The 19,927-nt window shown below is 50.8% G+C and overlaps 2 protein-coding genes across 2 annotated transcripts in view; both read right to left on the bottom strand.

Annotated features, from left to right (window-relative positions):
• Positions 1-10,618, bottom strand: part of GINS1 (GINS complex subunit 1) — a 17,954-nt gene extending 7,336 nt beyond the window's left edge. Inside the window, exon 1 of the mRNA XM_035895622.1 lies at positions 10,613-10,618. Coding sequence (XP_035751515.1) covers positions 10,613-10,618 — 6 coding nt within the window. The remainder of the gene's footprint in view (positions 1-10,612) is intronic.
• SLC8A1 (solute carrier family 8 member A1) overlaps positions 9,158-19,927 on the bottom strand; it is a 108,868-nt gene continuing 98,098 nt past the window's right edge. Inside the window, exons 4-6 of the mRNA XM_009644295.2 lie at positions 19,383-19,482; positions 13,421-13,696; positions 9,158-11,347 (exon numbers count right to left, since the gene is read on the bottom strand). Of these exons, the coding sequence (XP_009642590.1) occupies positions 10,971-11,347; positions 13,421-13,696; positions 19,383-19,482 (753 nt within the window). The 3' untranslated portion in view covers positions 9,158-10,970. The remainder of the gene's footprint in view (positions 11,348-13,420; positions 13,697-19,382; positions 19,483-19,927) is intronic.

Raw genomic sequence — 19,927 nt, 5'->3', positions numbered from 1 at the left:
CGCAGCCGAGACCTTCCTGCTAGAGAACTGTTCTGGGCTTCGAAGCCCATCTGTCCGCTAGAGGAACTACAGGAGAAACCGGATTGTCAGAGTGATTCTTACTGGATCCTGTTTATCACCATTATAAAGTTGTCTTGTGCCTCCCTACTACTCTATTTACTGCTCCGGTAAAAAAATCATTGGCAAATTTATTTGCCCTTAAAGATACAAAAAAGCACATCTTCAAAAGATAGTGGGGAGAAAGGTGCTTTCACAATGACATTCAGAGCAAAAAGAGAGAAACGACATTTTACAGATCATTAGAGAGCTATCTTTGGCAGAATATTTCAAATAAATTATTTTTACAAATATTTTCTGCAGTCGTATATTTATTTTGAATAGTTCACTTTCAGCTATAGGGTTACTGGTTCACTACTCTCTATTAATAGGAAAACACCACAAATATAAAAATATATGAGCTCAGCACAATTTTTAGGCTACCACAACTGTCTCCAATGGTTTCAAATGTTGTAGATTGATACCACAGAAAATATGAAACAGGTTTTCTAACAGTGTGTGTAAGGTTAGCAGATCACGGCTCGTTGCTGTTGTAAAATGCGCTGGGGAGGGTGGCTGGCACCATTGCACAGGATTAGCATGGAAACGTGTCCGAGGAGCTGGATGCTCAGAGCCAGTCTCTGCTGTTGCCGGACATCCCCCGTGGGGAATTGTCTCTCTCTGACCATAAGGCTTAGAGATGTTGCGCTGAGTGGCGGCCTAAGGGTTTCCACCCTGGGCAGGAGAGGAGGGAAGCGGGTGGGCAACACCGGGCTCGCTGCACTGAGTTTCTGACAAACAAAGCCGTACTCAGTCCTGTGCTTTGGATCAAGTGTGGCCGCTTTCACCCACAGAGTCACCTCCTTTCACCTTTGCATGGGGAAAAGCACCCAGGGAGCTGCAAGCTTTGCTCTTGCACCATGGCCAGATCTGCACCGGGCTTTGGCCAGGACCCCAGTGGGATGATGACTCTGCGCCGTGGTGGCCCAAGGAGGGGGCTCACCTGATCCCAACCTCCCCTCCCAGCATGTGCCACTGAGTCCACTGAACATTTTGATTTAAATATTTTGCTTTGTTTATACAGCATGTACAGAATATACAGTGTTCGATAATTATTTCCCAGTAGACTACAAGTGTCTCCCAAGATGACCTCTTTTATCAACAAATATATATAAATTGACAGTAATAAAAGAGTCGTACCAACAAATATTATGGCTTTTCAAATAGTGTAGCTGCATTGTGCCATTGAACTTATGAGGAACCATGAGAGAGACAGAGAGATCGGGAGTCTTCAGCTTCTGAGCCCAGGGGGGACCCTCAGCTTTGACCCACTGGTGCAGGGGCTTCGCATTGCCGGGGCAGCGCTGGCTCACGGCGCCAGGCGTGGCGCAGACGGCAGAGGGAAGGTGGGGTTGAATCTATGACCCATACTCCATTTTCTGTTTCCAGCTCAGCCAGTTCTACTTCAAACTCTTCCTTTCAGCCCTGCTTTGGAAAAATTTGGCTCTGCCCAGCTGGGGTCTGCTTACCCTGTCCCCAGCGGGGGGACCGGGTGGTGCGTCGGGCTGTGGGAGATCTCTCGCTCTCTCTCGATCAGGGTTTGCACAAGACATCTGCCTGGCCCAGAGAGCCCTGCGGCTGTGAGGGGGAGGATGCACAGGATGATGGGTGACACAGGACATGGGGGATGACTATGGTGGGTGGCTGGGCTCACTGGTGATGGGGTGCAGCAGGAAGGGTGGTCACAGCCTCCTCCCCGCCTGCCTCCCCTGTGTTACCCCTGGGACGATGGGGAGCTCCCCTAGGGCTGCTGAATAGGGGGACAGTGGCTGTTGTCAGAGGAGAGCGGGAAAGCATGAGCCATCATTTTTGGAGCACATCAGTGATGTGCTCCCAGTACATCAAAAATACAAGGGGACAACCTCGTCTTGGCATGGGGTGCCCGGGAGGTGGGTTACCTGTGCCCCAGCGCCGCACGACTGCTGCCTGCCGTGTCTCATGGGATGCACCTAGACACCAGCCATTCCCCTCGCTTTTTAGGACCAGCAAGCCATTTTGAGCTCACTCTCTCCTGTGTCCTGTCCATTACAGGGGCCCCACGGCGAGCATCCAGCATCCCTGGGATGGGCTGCACAGGCAGCTGCCAGCTCCCTGCCTGAGTGTCCTTCCACTCCTGAGTGGGACAGTGGAAGAAGCTGTTGATTTGAATTGCATCTCTGCCAAGACAGATACATTTCTGTGTCCTCTCCAAGCTCATAGCAACAGCCTGTTTTCTACTCTAGAAAGAGGGGCAGTTGCTTTCCCCATGTTTCAAGTGTACAGAAATTACTTTTGAGAACTGGAGTGGTCACTCAAGCATGGAGATAACTGAACCACTTAATTACAGTGAAAAATTACTAATGGTTCTAAATTACTGCTACCGTTGGTTTTCGTCTAATTCCCATCTCATTTCCCTCTTCTTCAGAATATTATAGCCACTCCCTGCAGGCCTCTCTGGCTGAAATCAAGGCTGATGCTCACATGAACAAGCATGGGCAGCCCAGGCCTCTCCTTTGGCTCTGCTTGCAGGATGCCGAGCTACGAGCAGCTCTGCCCGCTATGGCAGCAATGTGGAGAGCAGTGCAGAGAGAGACCCATGGGGATCCTGCTGCCTTTGAGATGTGTGAGCTTTCCTGGTGACAGTTTTGCTCCCTGGCAGTCTGATTGCTTTTCCTGGGAATATCCCCAGGCTTGTTTGCTGGGGTGTGGGGGAGGTAATGTGTGGTGTCCTCTTCTTGCTTGATTAATAGTGGCATCTGCACCTGGTGAACACCAGGTGTACCAGAGACCTCTCCAGCTATCCTAGGGAGAGTGGTAGATAAAAAGATGCCCATCAGTGCTGAGTGGTTTTCAGGAAGTCATGGTTTTGATTGCCACATCTCCTTGGCACACAGACCTGGGATACAGAGGGCTGCATTGTACCAAACTCTGCATTTTGTGGCTTTCACCAGCATGTAAGTGTTTCTTCCAGCAGGAGCTAGGAAGCTTAGGAGAATTCACCAACTTTTCCCTTCCATCCACAAATAAAACCATTTTGCTGGATTGCTCAGCAATGTCCTCAACGGGTAGTCTTGAAAGCTGGGTTATTTGCAGAGCTGTGCCTCCTAATGCTTAATGCATTGTGGAAAAAAGAAGCTGGACAAGTGTTGTCAGAAACTGAGTTGTCGTTAGGGGAAAAAATAAATAATGTTTTCTTTCTTGCTAACATAGCAACTATAATGTAAAAAATATTACTGCAATCTCTTGCTCTCTGGAGCTGCTACAAGTGGTGCACGTTTTCTGATTAAGAGCAAGACAAGCAGGTCTCCTACATGGCTCGCTGTGTGAGCACTTTTTCTCAAGAGCTCGGAAAACAAAGGAAGCAACATGAAGCAAACAAATGAAGACGCAACAGGCATTGGTTCGTTTTCATCTGTACAGGGTGAGTTCAGCCATGGGGCATCTAATCACAGCTCTTATTGCACAGCAAGACCAGGACAAGGGAGCCATCTCAGCATTACACAGAGCAAGGAGAAATACGGTTGTGCACTTCCCTAGATCCCTGGGAGTCACAAAGCCACTAGTTTGCAAAAGCTTTCATTAATGCTCCCAAATAAGCCTGATAGCAACCTGGGACACATTCGTACCACCAGGATCCAATCTATCCTGTGCCAGTGCAGCAATTTTACAGCCACTCAGCAACTCTCCATGTTTCTAAGTATCTCTGCAAAGAAGCTCATCTGCCAGAAACTCGTGTTTCTGTAAGCGAGGAGCCTGCCATGGGCTGTGTGTGGTCTGGGGTAGAAGGGCACACGCTCCTGGTGATGACAGTGCCATGGACTGCCATGGCAATTTTTGTCAAGAAAACAGAGCAAGGCTGTACTCCATGCAGGTCTTGCCCTGCCATCATCTGTAAGGGACTCCTCTGAGTTAGAAATAAATGAGAAGAACTAAATCCAACCTCAACAGAGAGGTCAGGAGGTGCAGGGAGAGAGCCCTGTGACAGTTCTCCATGTCCTGCAAGGGTTTAGGAGTTCTAAGTGTGGATAAGCATCCTAAGCCATTGCAACTTGCTTGACTTAAACTCTACCCATTTTAAGTGGGGGCAGGAAAGTTTTGTAGGCAGGTAGCTAAGTTTTAGAATATTTAGAGCACCTAGAATAGGGTCCATTCTGAAAGAAGGGAGTTGAGGCGGACCTTGAGCCCTCAGTTAAAGCAATTAGTTTGCTCTGGAAGTGTAGAGGCAGGGTTGGGGTGAGGAGTGAAGTTGGAGCATCTGTGGGACTTGATAATGGTGGAAATTCAGCAGAAATGCTTAATTTTCCAAAAACTCTTGAGTGAAGGACAGCAGCACAATAAAAAACTATGCCTGTGAGTAGTGGTTGTAATGGTGCCTGGGTGATGAACAGGAAGGGATCGGTATGCTGACATTTGCCTCTGCTGCGTGGAAACTTGCATGATGCTTTGCTTGCAGGGGCTCAAGTCCAAGACATCTTTTGGAGTGGTTAATCTTTGCCCTGAGATACAGACAGCAAGCCTGAACTAATAGCATTGCTGTTTGGTCCAATGAGAGAGGAGACTCATCCCACATGGGAAGCCCCCAGTTGTGGGCCAGGAGGGACAGAGAAAGCTCCTCTGCAGGGTCCCTGAAGGAAGAAAGCATGTGAAGAGGCTCCACAGGGGGGACCAGCACAGAGCAAACCCCAAGTTGGATTATCACCATGCACAGATGGCCATTCTGGGGCCTTTAGATGGCTGGAGGACCCCAATGTCAGGTAGCATATGCTCCTGGTGCAGTGATAATGCTCCTTCCCACCACTACCTAGAACTGCACACTGTTGGGGGCGGGGGGTGTGTGCTGGGAGGGGCAGAGAGCTGTCATAGTGCAGTACAGCAGATCAAGGGGTATTTTGAATCAAATAGATAAAAATACTGCCTGGGGTTGGTGCCCACAGACAGCCAAAAAAGCTGGAGGCTGTGCTATAGCTGTGCAGAAATCAAGATACATGTCTGCAGCCACAGCAGCTGGGGCAGTGCCTAAAAGGGGGTTTCTGGGTCTGGGTGGGACCCCACGGCACTTGTCCCTTCCCCATGCCCACTGATGCTGGACATCCCACTGGCAGCACCTGGCTCCACCGCCCAGCAGTGCTCTGCAGCACCTGCTTTGGGAACGGTGTGCACCCCAGTGCGCTCTTTCACACTTCTAAGGAGGGGACCCCCAAGCTGTCGTTCAGCTTGGGAGGGTGGGAAGGAGCCAAGGGAGGGTGCAGGGCCCACAGAAGAGAGCCATGAGCCACCCTGGGGGCACTGGGCTGGCCATTCTTGGGATGCTCCAGAGAGACAGCAAGACCACATGGAGACCCCTTGGATTCTCTCAGGGGTGTGCTGTAGAAAGCAAATCCTGCTAGTAACAGCAATCTTCTGGCTATCTTTGCTGATAACAGCTTCTGCTTGGCCAGGCAGGCCCCTTTCCTTCACAGCGACCCTTCCCTCTGCATGAGGGGTGTTGCTGGCTGGCAAGAGGCTCTCGGCACCTCCAGTTCCAGAAGAAAGAAGGCTCAAGTCCTTAAAAGGTGAGGAATCTCGTGTATTTATTGTCCCTTGATGCTTTTCACAAGAATACAGATGCCTCTGGATGCTTTCCTATGCAAGTCGATTTTTTACAAGATAAACAGGCTTTTCTGCAGCTGTGCATGTGCATGCGTGTGTGTGGTCGGTCATCACACACTCGGAGAGGTTCCCGGTGCTCTGCAAACACGCTTCCCCAGATGGGCCCAGGCGCCAAAGCCTACCGAAAAAAAAATGCAGGGGTTTCTCCTGGAATAACACCCTCTGGCATTAAGTTTTCCCTCTTTTCTCTGTCTCCGTTGCTTTCTAGCTATGCCCAGCTCTGCCCCTCCAGGAATGCAGCTGAGCCTCCTCTTTAGGTATGTGGCCCCCAATACTGTTGCACTTGATTCTTACCCAAGCATTTAAAAATAGCTGTAACAATAACACACGGGCTCTGGTTCTTCCTTCCCTGCCCATAGCAGAAATAGCTCAGCGAGTTTATAGACTGCATCCAGATTCATGACCAGAAAGGGCTCAAAGCCTCCCTTTTCCCTTTTGTCCTTTAAGGCAGCGATGAAAGGCAGGGAAAAAGATGCACAAATGACTCTTTCGATCTCCCCTTGCCCCAGAGCCATGGCGAGCTGCCTGGAAATGGGTGACGTCTGGGCGGGCGTGTTGTTTGGAGATGAGGGATTTGCATCTCTGGAGCGAGCTGTTCCCGTGCTGCCCCAGCACAGATGCAGGTGGGTGGGAGCAGTTCAGGTAGGCTCAGCTGTGAGATGCTGCAGGTTTGTGGCTTCTGCTGGCACCAGGAGCCTGCAAAGTCCCTGGCTCTTTTGTGCCTTTTCTGTGCATTCAGATTGTGTCTGGGATTTGCTTCTTCTGTTGGTCCCTGAAGAGCTGGGGATATGGTTTTGCTAAGATGCTCAGGGCTGTCACTGCTCTGTGTGCTCCTTCCCGTTGTCCCCAGGCACTTTGCAGTGGCCTGTTATTTGGATGTCCACCTCTGAATGTCCTTTGCACCATGCTGCATCCTTTTCCATGGAAAAGTTTGCCTTCAGCAAGTGGGAGGTGAGAGCAGCTGGGGCAGGTGGATGGACAGAGGCTGAGGGTTTGAATGCTGTTTCTGGCAAACTCCCTGAGCCCCGGGCTTTATCAGATGCTCGATGCTCTTCCCTTGCGAGGGAGGGTGGGGAGGCTGGCAGGGACGACAAGGAGATGGAAGGGCCCTGGCACCAGGCAGGGAACCTGGGGGAGCCAGGTTGTGCTCCATGGGGCAGGTGGGTGTGAGAGCAGGATGAGGGCTGTGCTCCTTCCTGCTGCCCCTGGAGGGGGCAGTTTACTTTTGCCTTTGGAGGGTTTGGTTTAAAGACAAGGTTGGTGCAGAGGAGCAAGCGTTACACAGGTGGGTGGCCAGGGCTTGATGGAGAAGTCCTTCCCCTCCTTGGTATGGCAAGGCAGCAGCCAGGTAAATGCTTGCTGCTCATCCGTGGCTCCTCCATGAACAATTGGGCAAATATATGTCACGCTTTGCATAAGCTCGTTAAAGATGCCAAAAAGCACATAGCTGGCAGAGAATAATTGCATAAACAAGGCTGGCGTTTACTGTGTGATTTAGGTGTTGTCCTAAGCAAGCAATGGTCCATCATTCCCTTTGGAAAGCTCTGTGAGTGGAACAGTTATTTACTGCCTGTTAAACTGAGCTGCTACACAAGTCCCGTTCGACTTGTTAATGACTTCAGCGACTGCAATTCATTCTGAAGAAGCAAATGATGAGAGTAAAATACCAACATCACCTTTCAGTAGATGTAATTACTGGGTCAGGAGAGCTGCTTTGCTTTCATAATTCACTGCCTGGGAAAACCACATGGCCGTGACCAGCTGCCTTTGCCTGGGGCTTGAAGAGCATTGAAGCTTGACCTGCACTCATCCTGGAAGGTGCTGAGCACCTGCAGGGAGAGTGGGGCCAGCAGCACGGCTGGCAAAAAGCAGCATAAGGTGTGGGGAAAGCCCAAGTTTGCATGAAAGCAGCCCAGAGATCATGTTATATCCTCTGGCTGCCAGGGTGCATTAGTTACCTGCTCTGCCACACATCCCCTCACATCAGCAGATGGGAATTTTACTGCGCCTGGGCCTCTATAGACATGGTCATGCTGCAACAAAATCAACCACCTCCTACCCTCTCTCTTTTTGCTTGGTGGCATGTTTCTAGCCTGGAGCTTGAAAGCCAGACACTGCTGTTGGTGCCAGTCTGACCAGCTGTGTGGTCCCATCCTGATCCTGTGCAGCAGACGGGCAGGAAGGTGGGCAGGAGAGTAAGCAGGACCCCAGGAGTGTGTGTCCCAGTGCCTCACTGGGAGGAGCAGGGAGAGCCCCACCAGATGAAGGCAGCGACTTGCCTGGGATTTGTCTCTGGAGCTGGTGTTTGAGTTCAGCTGTCAGAATGGGACCTTGGAAGCATCGCGGAGAGGGTTTATTTGGGGACAGCTCAACAGATGCTGGCTGAAACGCAGGGAGGAGCAACATCCCATGGCATGTACAGACTTTTATCCTCCTCAGTGCTGGCTGAGCTCTGTCGAGCCACGTGGGTCAGAAACAGCCCATGGCATCTGAATTGGGGCATAGGCAGGCAGCACCCCGAGCTCCGGTTTGCTTGGTGACCTCATGGGTTGTCTCAGATCTGCTTTTGCACCCGTGGAGCCTAACCTCTTGCATTGCCACTTATCATTAGGTAGTGGCTGGAACAAAAGCAGGAGCAGTTCCCTATAACGAGAGGCCACAAGCAGAAAGAGCTGCTAAGTACCTTGGGGACATAATGCAATTCTTTCCGAGCTTAGGGCAAGCAGGCACATGAGCAGCTCCTGGCCCCAGAAGGATTGCACTGCAGCTTTGTCCCTGGGTGGTTTCCTGCATCCCCCTGAGAGCTGGGCAGGCTGCAAGCCTGGCTGTACCACAGAACACCGAGCCCGAGACACAGTGGAGATGGAGGAGGAGGAAAGCTGTGAGATGGGGCAAGAGTGGGTGTGCAGAGGCACTGTTGTGCCCTGTCGGTGGCAGAAACACAACGAAGGCAAACCAGTGAGTAAAGAAGAGATGGGTACAACGTAAGGGGAGACGATGGGAGGGGAGGGAAGGGTTTGCCATAGAGAATATGCAGGAGCACTACTGGATCTGTCAGGAATCATTACAAACTTTATTTGTCTGTGCATTTGTGTACCATTGATAAAGATCATCACAATTAGTGGACTCACTGCCTATAGTGGTGGGCAATACACACAAAGAAAAATCAATGAAACCAAACAGATGAAATGAAATAATTGCACATATAGGTAATCATAAACCTGAACAACCTGCGCCTGTGTTTGATTCTTCCCCAAAAATAATTAGAAACAAAAAGAACCTCCCCAAACCCATCAAAAGTGAAAAAAGACTTGAAAAGAAAAAAAAAACAACACCCCAACTTCATATTCCTAGAGAAAAATCTTACAACAGGTTAATTGAAATTTCCACAAATTTTTCAAAATGAGTACAAATACCCCCAGCCAATCAGTTATGGTATAAGTGTCAGGTGTGTTTTTCAGCTGGGTGGGAATAGCTCACCAGTGGACATGCAGGCTGGGCATTCTCCTGGCTGGGACACCAGGAGGCCCGGCGAAGGGCGTAGGGTAAGGAGACATCTCTCAACACCAGTGCACAATGTCACCCCTGCCCTGTGCCCAGGGGAGTGCTACATCCATACCTCCCCGGGCTCAGCTTGCTACCCCAGCCCGCACTGCTAGAGTAGGGGGGTGATGCTGAGTTACACCTCCCTGTCTCATCCTTCCCATTGATTTCAGATTCAGAGTGCAAAATGTGGCCTTTTTCCTTGGGGGATGCTTCCTGGTTATGCTCAGCCATGTGGGAGATCTCCTTACAGCCCTTCAGCCCTCATACTCAATTATTCTGCCTCTAAATGTCTGTGGGAAAGGAGCAACTTCGGGGACTGATCCTGATGGCTTAATGCTCGGAAACGGGGGCAGTCACTAGACCTCTGGAGACACAGGGAATAGCAGGGGGCCAAGGTGTTTGGAGGTAGCCACCAGCTATAAAGGCAGAGGCAGGCAAGGTGCTGGGAGCCAGCTGTGCTCATCCCCCTTGGGCTCGGACACGGCTTATCCCACTCGGGCTCCTTGGGACCCTGTGTAAAACCTCCTGTGGATGGTGGAGAACTCCACCCCAGCTTCAGCATGTCTTGGACTGGCCGCTGTGGGGAGCCCCCCAGCCACACGGCGGGGGATGGAGCCTGCAGTCTCTGGGGTGTGGGTTTTCCTCCCCTGAAAACCTGTATCTGTGTGGCTGTTATTGCTTCTCGTGGACCCACGTGTAGAGCAATAAACAGGGACAGCTTTCCCTCCTTTTACCCCCACTAAGAGGAAACAAATAAATGGACAAAAAATCTATGGCAAAACTAAACTGACTAAAATAAATAAAACCTGGTGAAAAGAAAACACTTGTATCTGCAATGCTCAACCCACATGGCTGGAAGGACTATCGCTATAGGATGCTATATACAAATAGGGCTCATTTAATTCATGCAAATGTTACAAGTACCACGACAGCATGCCCGAGGAGATGGATGAGGCGGGAGGAAAGCCCCCGCCACTCCGCGCAGCCTCGGCTTAGGACACCGGACATGAGGTTGCGGCTGCACATCCCCGAAGCACAGAGGGGGAAAGGTGAGGGGCATGTGGAGGGAGATGCTAGTTGTACACACGCCAAAACAAACAAACAAAAAAAACCCAACCCCAAATCAATGACGAAAACGGTTTGTGTTCTATCCTTAGAAAGCTCCCACTTTCCCCTTGTCTTCAGTCCGGTCTCTTGCTTCTCTTCAACAGGGCCAGAGGGGACATTCCCAAGTGGCAAAGGCAGGTGGATGGATCGTGGTCGGAGATCAGGACCCTCGCTTTCCTCTCATTCCCTTGCCCACTGCTCTGTTTCTCACCAGCTACTCTGGCCTTCCCCGTACCGACATGCCCCGGTCGCCTTTGCATCCATCCTTCCCGGGGTCCGCGGGCGGGAGAGAGTGATGGAAAAGGGCTCAGTGGCTATCAGCTGCTCCTGTTGGTAGAGTTGCAGAGAGGGCCCTGCCTCCGGGCTCCTGGCCAGGGCCGCTGCCCAGGGAGGGGTCCTGCTGGCTTTGGGGTCCTGCCTAGTTCAAAGGATGCTCCAAAGCCGCTTTCCATCAGCAGGTGTGTGAACATGGCAAATCTCTTTTATTCTTTCTCTGTTCATTATACACAGCGTTATATCTATATCTATACCTATATATCATTCTATATAGATACATATAGATATATATATATTTACTATCTCTGATTGTCCCTTTAGAAGCCCTTTATGTGGCAGTAGGCTTCCAGAGATGAGAAGAATATGTATAAGAGCCAGAGGAGGATAAAGAGTGAGGATGTGAGCAGCTTGGAAGTCCGCGGCCCGCCCAGCTCACCTCCAATCTCAGGTCTCCGCCGGTAGAGCAGCACACCCACACTGATAAAAGCAAAAATGGTGAAGAGGGTGACGGAGAAGGCCAGGGTGCCAGGTGAGACTTGGAAGGCTTGTCCATGTGCTGCATGGTAGATGGCTGCGATGGACCAGGCCACCCCGATGCCGAGGAAAACGTTCACAGCATTGCTCCCGGTGACGTTCCCGATGGAGGCATCCGCGTACTGGTCCTGTGTTGCTGCTACTTTGCTGGCAAACGTGTCTGCATGTGGAGAGAAACCCTCAGTTAACAGCCAGGTAAGGAGGGACAGCAGCAGGCAGCCTGGGGACAAATGTCAACAGCATCACTTGCGGAATGAAGGTAGTGTGTAAGGGGACAGGGTACAGCCCCGTCTACGGGCACTCCCAAGGAAGGGCACATCTGGCCAGAACCAGAGTGACAATCAGAGTCCAGAAATGCCCAGGAGGGAAATCTCAATGACCAGCTTCTCCCAGTATGGCCCCAGATGCCCCACAGTACTTCAAGCAATAGACAACACTTCCCAGTACTACACTGCGTCGGGCCCTTCTCCCACATTCACTAATTTGTTGACTTGCAAAAGAACTGAAAAGGTTAGAAAAGCTTTGTGGGAGCCACAATGGTTTGTGTCTATCCTTCAGAGAAGGGCCATTTGCTGCATTTGGAGAGAAGAAATCAAAAAGCTTCTTTATTTGTTAAAAAAAAGATCCCATGGAAATGCATCTGACTGCTGAGGGAAGGAGGAGGCATTTCCCTTTGTTCTCAGCCTTGTTCACGGTGCAGCAGTGGGGCTGTGGGACAGTGCTGGTGCCTCTGCAGTGCTACAGCTGCCACCCCAGGAGAAAGGATGGGGCACACTGCCAGTGCCAGCCAGAGTGAGGAGACAACCACATGCACTTCGGCAAGCTTGAGTAGTGCTTTTAAGGCAGGGAAGGCCCGCATCAGCCTTGATTTCACTGCACATTTGTGTGATGCCTGTCTGCCTCCTAGAAAGCACCCTGCACCTCCCAGGTGTGGAGGAGCCCAATGAGCACCCAGCTAATACAACACGGTCTTGAGCTAGTTCAAACAAGAGGAGCCAAATGTATCCTAAAAAGAACTTCTTAAATGCCACCTTTTAACCACAAAAGCAGGAGGGAAGATTTTTGCTGTCAAGGATGTGAGACAGCGCTACTAACCTCATGTCTAAAAGTGTTAGAGGTCTAAAAAATTCTCCTTCTTCCGTTCCTTGCCCAAATCTGTTCTTCCTTTTGGTTCTGCTACTTCTTTTTTGGGCTCTGATAGCATTAGGACAATTTCAAGATCTTTGAGTACCCAAGTGCTGATCACTGGAAGTCTGGGGGTGGCAAGGGAAGGTGTGACTGATATGGGGGGGGGGGGTCGGGTTGGGGTAGAGCCCCTTGTCTGGGAGACACGCACCTGGGGGGGGGGGTGGTCGGGTTGGGTTAGAGCCCCTTGTCTGGGAATCAGGCCATGCCTGGCCAGCACAGCCCATGGAAGAAGGTGAATGAAAGGCACAGGCCCTCTCACACAAGCTGACATTGGACTTCCCAGAGCAACTGTGTAACTGGGACCATCCTCTCCAGTGCATCAGTTCCCTAAGAGGGGCCCTTTGCTGAGCCAGCAGAAAAGGAGGCTGGGTTGCAGCAATTCAATGTGCATTAGGAGGACAAAGTGGCATGTAGGTATGGAAACTCATGGTTTTTTTTCTCTCTCTGGTCAGTCCTCAGTCTCTGCTGTCTTCTGAGGCAGGGTGACCACTTGATCAGCGACACCATCTCTAAACATTTGTGGGGACAGGGCCTTCTAGGGGCTTCACAAGTCACATTTCAAGCAGCTCCCTCAGCTCAGCTCACCTCAATCCATCTGAGCCAAAGCTGAACCTGGTCTCACACAAAGGTGTCTGCTCTGGGCAGAGCACCCCGAGTATGGACTAGCACCTAACTCACCTGGGAGGCAAGGTTAAAGGAGCAGATGCTCAGAAGGAAAATGCAGGACTGCCAACATAGGCAGCATTTTAATCAAAGACCAATTTCCATCCTGAGAGTGGATGCCATGGAGGCTGTCCACAGAAATAGATCTTTGCAAGGGAAAGGTCCTTGAAATAATTTCCAGGGGACTGAATCCACATCCTGGTTCAATCCTCCTGGCCCATCTGAGACTGAAAAACAACTTCCACATACACTTCAAATCTGTCCTCGGGGGGTCCTGTAGAGCACAGCTGAGGACTTCGCTGTGCCCAGCTTTCCCAGCCCAAACCCAAATCCAGACTGGGCAGAGATGGACCTTTACAACAAACCCTGCTGTTGTCCTTACCTGGCACTGATGTCCCCAGTGCGACAAACACGACTGCGGTGACTGAGTCCTTCAAGCCAATGGTGCAGCCAAAGTGGGATGCCAGGTCACCAATGAAAGCTGTCAGGAGGCCGATCATGAGGATGGAGACAACGAAGCAAGCCCAGCCATTCCAGTAGTCTGTTGGGGGCACGAAGGCAAAAAGGACCTTCCAGAAGACGGTCAGAAAGTGCATCACATAGTCGAAGCAGGAGGGCAGTTTCTCCTCCCCACATTCATCGTCATCATCATCTTCCCCTGGAGAAAACCACCAGTGCCCGATTAGACTCACCCACCTTGGGCCCTGCTGTGCATACTGCAGCCCCCCAAATGTTGTGTCTCATGATTTGGGCCCTAGAAGGCCTTGACTTCTACATATCTTATTTCCTGGGCAATCATCAGAGGGGTTTGACGGCCTTTCCTGGCCCCTTCCCACGGCACAGAGAGACCCTCCAAAGGCAGGTAGTTGTTGAGCACCCCAGGCCATGAGCCAGCTATGGGGTATAATTTGTCACAGCAAAAATGCACTTTCCTTCTTCTCTTTACGTTCTGTCCCTGATCCAGGTGAGTGCCTCACTTCTCACCAACCTGTTGTTAATGCTTTGCAGGGTCATTTTCCCAGCATGAGCCTGCCAGCAGTCCTGGCCCAATCTCTGGTCACCAGGCACATTGCGTGTGTTGGATCCTGGCTATTCTGGTGCTGTGCAGAGTGCTCGGCCCTGCACGGCACACCACTGCTCATGGCTGTTGACCCTGCATCACCTGCAAGACCTGGGTCTCCAGCACAGAGGGGTAGTTGCAGATGTGAGTCCTTGTGCCCATCCTGCCTGATGTCCCAGGGGCTCTCAGACCTCAAATGCCAGCTGCTGATGCCCCCAAAGGTTCCTGGGGAGTTATGCATCCACAGCCGTGCCCCCTGGACATGCAGGCTGGCTCGTGCCCAGAAGCCGTCCTTGTGGGTCGCAGGGAAGGAGCTCAGCAGATGTCAGACTGTCCTGGCCCCCTCCCCTGGCTCCCTGGCCCTTTGCCCCAGCACTGGCCCAGCACATCTTCATCTTGTCAGTCCTGGCAGGGCCATGGGGATCCTGGCAGGTGTCTTGGTTTCTCCCTTCCCTGCTCCAGGCATTGGCACCTCACCTGTCTCTCCAAAGCTACTTGGTATCCAGCCTGCAAGGGAGGGCTGACCCTGACAGTGAACCTGTCGGGGCTGGTGATCTCGTGCCTGACTCCAGCAGCTCTGATGAGGCACCTCATGGGCCTGCCACCACCCTGTCCTCTGGGCAGGCTGTGTGGCGAATGTGGAGCTCCCCCAGCCTTGCACAGTGCACAATGCCAGAGCTGTGGCAGTCAAAAACTACTCCAGCTTGCGCTCGAACCACCCCCAGGCATGAAGGGGATGTGATGCTTTCCCAGTGAAATCAGTGGGAGCCTTCCTTCCATCCTCAAGAAACAAGGATGTGTTTCTAAGTCACAGATATCAGGGATTCCAAGGCTATTGCAGGTCATGTTAAAGACATCCCTTGCACTCGGGTTGGTGATTTGTCATTGTCTTTGATTTTTTTTTCCCTCCAAGGATGTGGATCACCAGATCACCCTGCATGGCGGTTGGCAAAAGTTCCCTACCAAGGGGAGGATGCAATGTGCAGTCCATCCCCACCCAACAGCATGAGTAAGCCTGGCTCTCCTTCCCAGGAGGACACCTCGGGATGGCAGAAAAGAGGGGCCAAGACCCAGAGCAGCCAAGAGCATCCAGTGAAACAGGAGCCTCTGCTCTACTCCACTGCAGTGGGCAAAGGGACAAGGTCCCACCCTGCCAGATGATGGGTTTAAGGGGACCAAGGCTCTGTGCCTGGGAAAAGCTGCTTCTCCAGGCAGCCACAGCACTGATCAGGCTGGCATAAGCTTTTGAATGAGACTGTGCAGTTTTTACCTGCCCCACTGCTGGCCAGGGTGAACATTCCTCCTTTCACATATTCCTCCACAAGGCAGATGTTTGATTGAATAATGTGTAAAGTGTCCTACAGGGAGAATAAAATGGTCTTCCTGTATGCTGTGTATCAATGCGCTGGTTTTGGCTGTGATAGAGTTGATTTTCTCCACAGTAGCTAGTATGAGGCTATGTTTTGGATTTGTGCTGACAACAGTGTTGATAACACAGGGATGTTTTAGTTACTGCTGAGCAGGGCTTACACAGAGTCAAAGCCTTTCCTGCTCCTCACCCCACCAGCGAGGAGGCTGGGAATGGGCAAGAAGCTGGGAGGAGGCACATTTGGGAGAGCTGACCCCAACTGACCAAAAGGATGTTCCAGACCATATGATGTCATGCTCAGCATAAAAAGCTGGGAGAAGAAGGAAGAGGGGGACATTTGGAGTGATGGCATTTGTCTTCCCAAGTAACCATTATGCGTGATGGAGCCCTGTTTTCCTGGAGATGGCTGAGCACCTGCCTGCCGGTGGGAAGCCATGAATGAATTATTTGTTTTGCTTTGCTTGCATGTGTGGCTTTTGCTTTACCCATTAAACTGCCTTTATCTCAACTCACGAGTTTTTCTCACTTTTACCCTTCCAATTCTCTCCCCCATCCCAGTGAGTGAGCGAGTGGCTGAGTGGTCCTTAGTTGCCAGCTGGGGTTGGACCACAACAATCAATTAACCCCATGTTCTAATGGTGGCTCTGTGCCATGCCAACAGTTACTGGAGGAAGTTTCTGGTGAGCTGCTTGCTCTGTTGCTGCACATAACAATAATTGCTTTCTGTGGCGCTGAAAAGCCAATTTGGGAATCAAGACATTACAACCTTCCTGGGAAAGTGGAGGCGAAACCTTGTTCACCTCTGGGCTATTCCCCTTTGTGGTCCTGCACAGAGTGCACACAGCACATGGGAGCAAGAAAAGGAAAAGGCCCAGGGATCACCCAGATCTCAGGAGATTTGGTAACCCATAAAGGGAGTCAACCTGCTCTTGGTTTGGCCCAACTCCAGTACATGTAAACCTTGCGATCTGCTGGCACCCCTGGGGCTTTCAGCAGAGATGCAGCTGCAGGGGAGAGGGTAGTGAGGGAGCCAGTGAGAGCAAGGCAGGAGGGCACCTCTAATTGCAGACATCTCTCTGTACACAAGGGGATATGGCATTCCACATGAGGGCTGGGGTGAAGCTGGAGGGGATTCAGTAGGGCCACCAAGATGATTGGAGCCTGGAGGATGTTGCCTGTGGGGAAGAGGTGGCAGGAGCTGGCTTGGTGAATTGGGAAGAGAGGAGGTTGGAGGGGACCAAGCAACAGCCTACGGCAACTTGAAGGGCATGTACAGAGAGGATGGAGTGAAACTCCCCTCTGACAAATGAGACAACAAGGGGCAATGGCCACAAACTGCAGCTTGGATGGTAACTTCAGGAGAAACACCTCCTCCAGGAGGGTGGTGCAGCCCTGGGACACATGCTGGCTGATGGAAATCATCTCTGGAGGTTTTCAATATTTGGCTAAATAAAGCCATGATCAACCAGGGAAAAGTCCTACTCAGCACCTTGTTGGGGTGCAACTTTGCACACATTGTTTGTCTTCAAAGCACCTTTGCAGATCAAGACCAACACATAAGATAGAGACAGTGGGAAACTTGATGTGTCTATAATAACTTGATGGAAAATTATGTATTGCTTGGCTTCATAGCTTCAAACTCACTATGGCAGAAAAAGTAGCTAATCAGTGGCATGGTGTTATTATTTTGGCAGATACAAATACCCTATTTCTGTGCATTGTTGTGGAGATAAGGAACAGTTTTTCAGCCTATTCTGGACTGTTTTTTTGCTCATTGCAAATTGTTCATTGGTACTGGCAGGATTACTGGGCTGTAATTTTACAGCAGGTATTTTAATCCTCTCCCAAGCTGCATGACAGCAGGACTGTCATGGATCTAAATCTTTATGGAGATGATAAAACAGACTGAAAAATGAACATGTCACTGTCATAACACTCATCCAGATCTGTCTATCATTTTGTTAAGCGGCAATAACATCTCTCTCTCTAAGAGCTGGCCAGATCCTGTGAAGGTGACTTGAAATCCAGAGTGAGGTCGGATGGCGACCCAGGGGTACATTCAGGAACCGGCTCAGAAACCCGGAGTGTTTTTTCTGTGGAAGAAACTTTATGGGCATGTTGGCACATGGAAGGCAGCTATGGGTGAGATGCTCCAGCTCAGCCCCGCGGGCAGCATGGGGTGACACGGCATGGGGTGGCACGGCATGGGGTGGCACAGTCTTGCCTGCACCTGCACTGCGCTTCCACAGACCTGACCTCCGGCTGCTCCATCACTCAGCCGGCCCTGCCAACACTGCTGCCAGTTGCTTATTGGGTGGGAAACAGATTTTCAATGTTTCTTTTCTCAACTGGGATGTTACATTTTGAAGTGCAAATGTGTGACTTTCACCAGCGCTCCATGGTAGTCTGCAGGGAAAAACTCAAGCCCAAACTCCGGCACTTGCAGCATTTAAACTTGCTCAGCACAGAACTTGAGGAGCTAAATCCTGGCAAAAAAAAAGTAGGTCCAGAACTCAGAAACAAACTACTGTACCTCAACTGCAAGGGACAGCTCATGTCCACTGAAATATGCCACATTTATTCAATGTTTGTTAATCATCCTTTTAGCACTGATGGTGGCTGTATATTCAAGACACTGTGGCAATGGGGCTTTCACATAACTGCAGTCTTTACATGTGTCACAGAGATGGGATCCAAGTACCAGTGATTATCTTTGCTTTAATAGGGGATGCAATTAAATAATTGATTCTGGCATAGATTAGTTTAGCTGTATTAGCTACGAAACCTGCAGCAAGGATTGTCTTGCATGATATGTTCATGCTGTATCTGAAATAATGGGAGGCTCTTGGCTGGAGGCTCTAAGAATAACTGTGCTACAAGAGGAGGGATCACAATTTGAGGAGATGGCTGCTGCACAATGTCCTGTCCTCGTTTTCAGAGGTGGAGGATAAATGTTGTACGGCCATCACTTTTAATTACTTTGTGCTGGGCAGCGGTTACCCTGTGCAGCAGAGCTCGAGGTAGGAAGTGTGAGTGTTCTCCATGCATTTCAATGCACAATTAGCCAGATGAGCTCAAGTTGCCTTCCCCAGTGATTTAATTTAAGCTGGTTGATGTTGCCTTAATGCATGCGCACAAGCAGCCCAGGCTGGGCCGTGAGGTTGTAACATCCAGCCAGTGAGTTATAGTGTCTCCAGCTGATAAAACCACATCTGGAGGAGACCTTCTTTCTTTCATCTTTCGCAGATGTGGGAATGCTAACATATCCTATACTGGGCATACTGGTAAATATGGTGCTGACGCCTGTGTGAATAGTACAACAGAGCATTTCTAAGGGAAAGGCAATTCCCCAAGAGAGGGTAGGTGTGATCAGAAACGATCTGATATGAACACAGCTATTGTGCTGCTGCAGCTATTGGGCTGCAGAGCCATAACCTCCAGCCACAGCTGGCTGGAGCAGGAGGAGACCCTGAAAGCAGGGGGTCAAGGGCAAGAGAGGGGGACTCAGTGGCTGTCTTCAGGGCTTGGCACCCTCGCTACCACGTTGTCCTCACTACAGCAGTATGGGGAGCACCAGGGATGGGGAGCCCCAACATCGTTTATGCCACTCTGAATTTAAACACTGCATTTGCCTCACAGACCTCTCTGACTGAAATGACTTTTCCCCTCTGCCATCTGGTGTGTTTCTTTGCTGTGTGCTACAGACACGCTTAATACAGGAGGTTTCCTACACATCAGACAAGGTGATCTCACAAAGGGGTTTAATCAGCTGTCTTACTTATGCAGATGCTGTAAGTAACTCCACCACTTGTTTTGCCTCCTGCTGCTCTACTGTGGTCTGTATTACTGATACAGCCAAGCCGAGATGCAAGCAACGTTGATTGTAATTCACCTGGAGCTGTGGTCCAAACTCACCCGCGCTGACAGTAATAGCCTCAATAAACTGCTCCCTCCAGCTGTTTGTGCCAACCACCAGGGCCAGGTTCGTTTTCTTAATGAGCTTGTCCACCGTGTTCTGTGGATGGAGATGCAGAGGAGAGAATTAGGGGCTGGAGATGCAGGGCTAAAATCCACCGGCACTAGTGCTTACAGCCATGCACTTATGGAAAAAGCTTAGTAGATTTTAAGCGCAGGTCAAGAGCCCCAGCAGTGAAAGCAAATGTAAGTACTTGTGATTCCCCTTGCTGCTGCTCAAGAAGACCTTTCGAAACTTGATTGTGATGGAAATTGGAACCATCTCAGCAGAGGTTCAACAGCAAATAATGCTGAGGTGCCACAGCTCCTGTTGTTCCCAAGTACCTTGGGAAGAATTTTTACTGGGCTGCTTCAAAGCACTAACTGGGACTTGATCACGGTGCATTTGTGGAGCTAGGCTCTCCCTCTCTGTGCTGCTCAGGAGCTGGAGCCCAGCGCTGGCAGGGAAGGGGCTGTGGCAGGAGCGGGGGGGGGGGGGTCCCCGG

Source organism: Egretta garzetta, unplaced genomic scaffold (genome assembly GCF_000687185.1).
Source record: "Egretta garzetta isolate BGI_Z169 unplaced genomic scaffold, ASM68718v1 scaffold360, whole genome shotgun sequence".
In the NCBI taxonomy this organism is placed as follows: domain Eukaryota; kingdom Metazoa; phylum Chordata; class Aves; order Pelecaniformes; family Ardeidae; genus Egretta; species Egretta garzetta.
The sequence above is the reverse complement of the archived record's forward strand: the minus strand, read 5'-3'. Positions and strand labels throughout refer to the sequence as shown.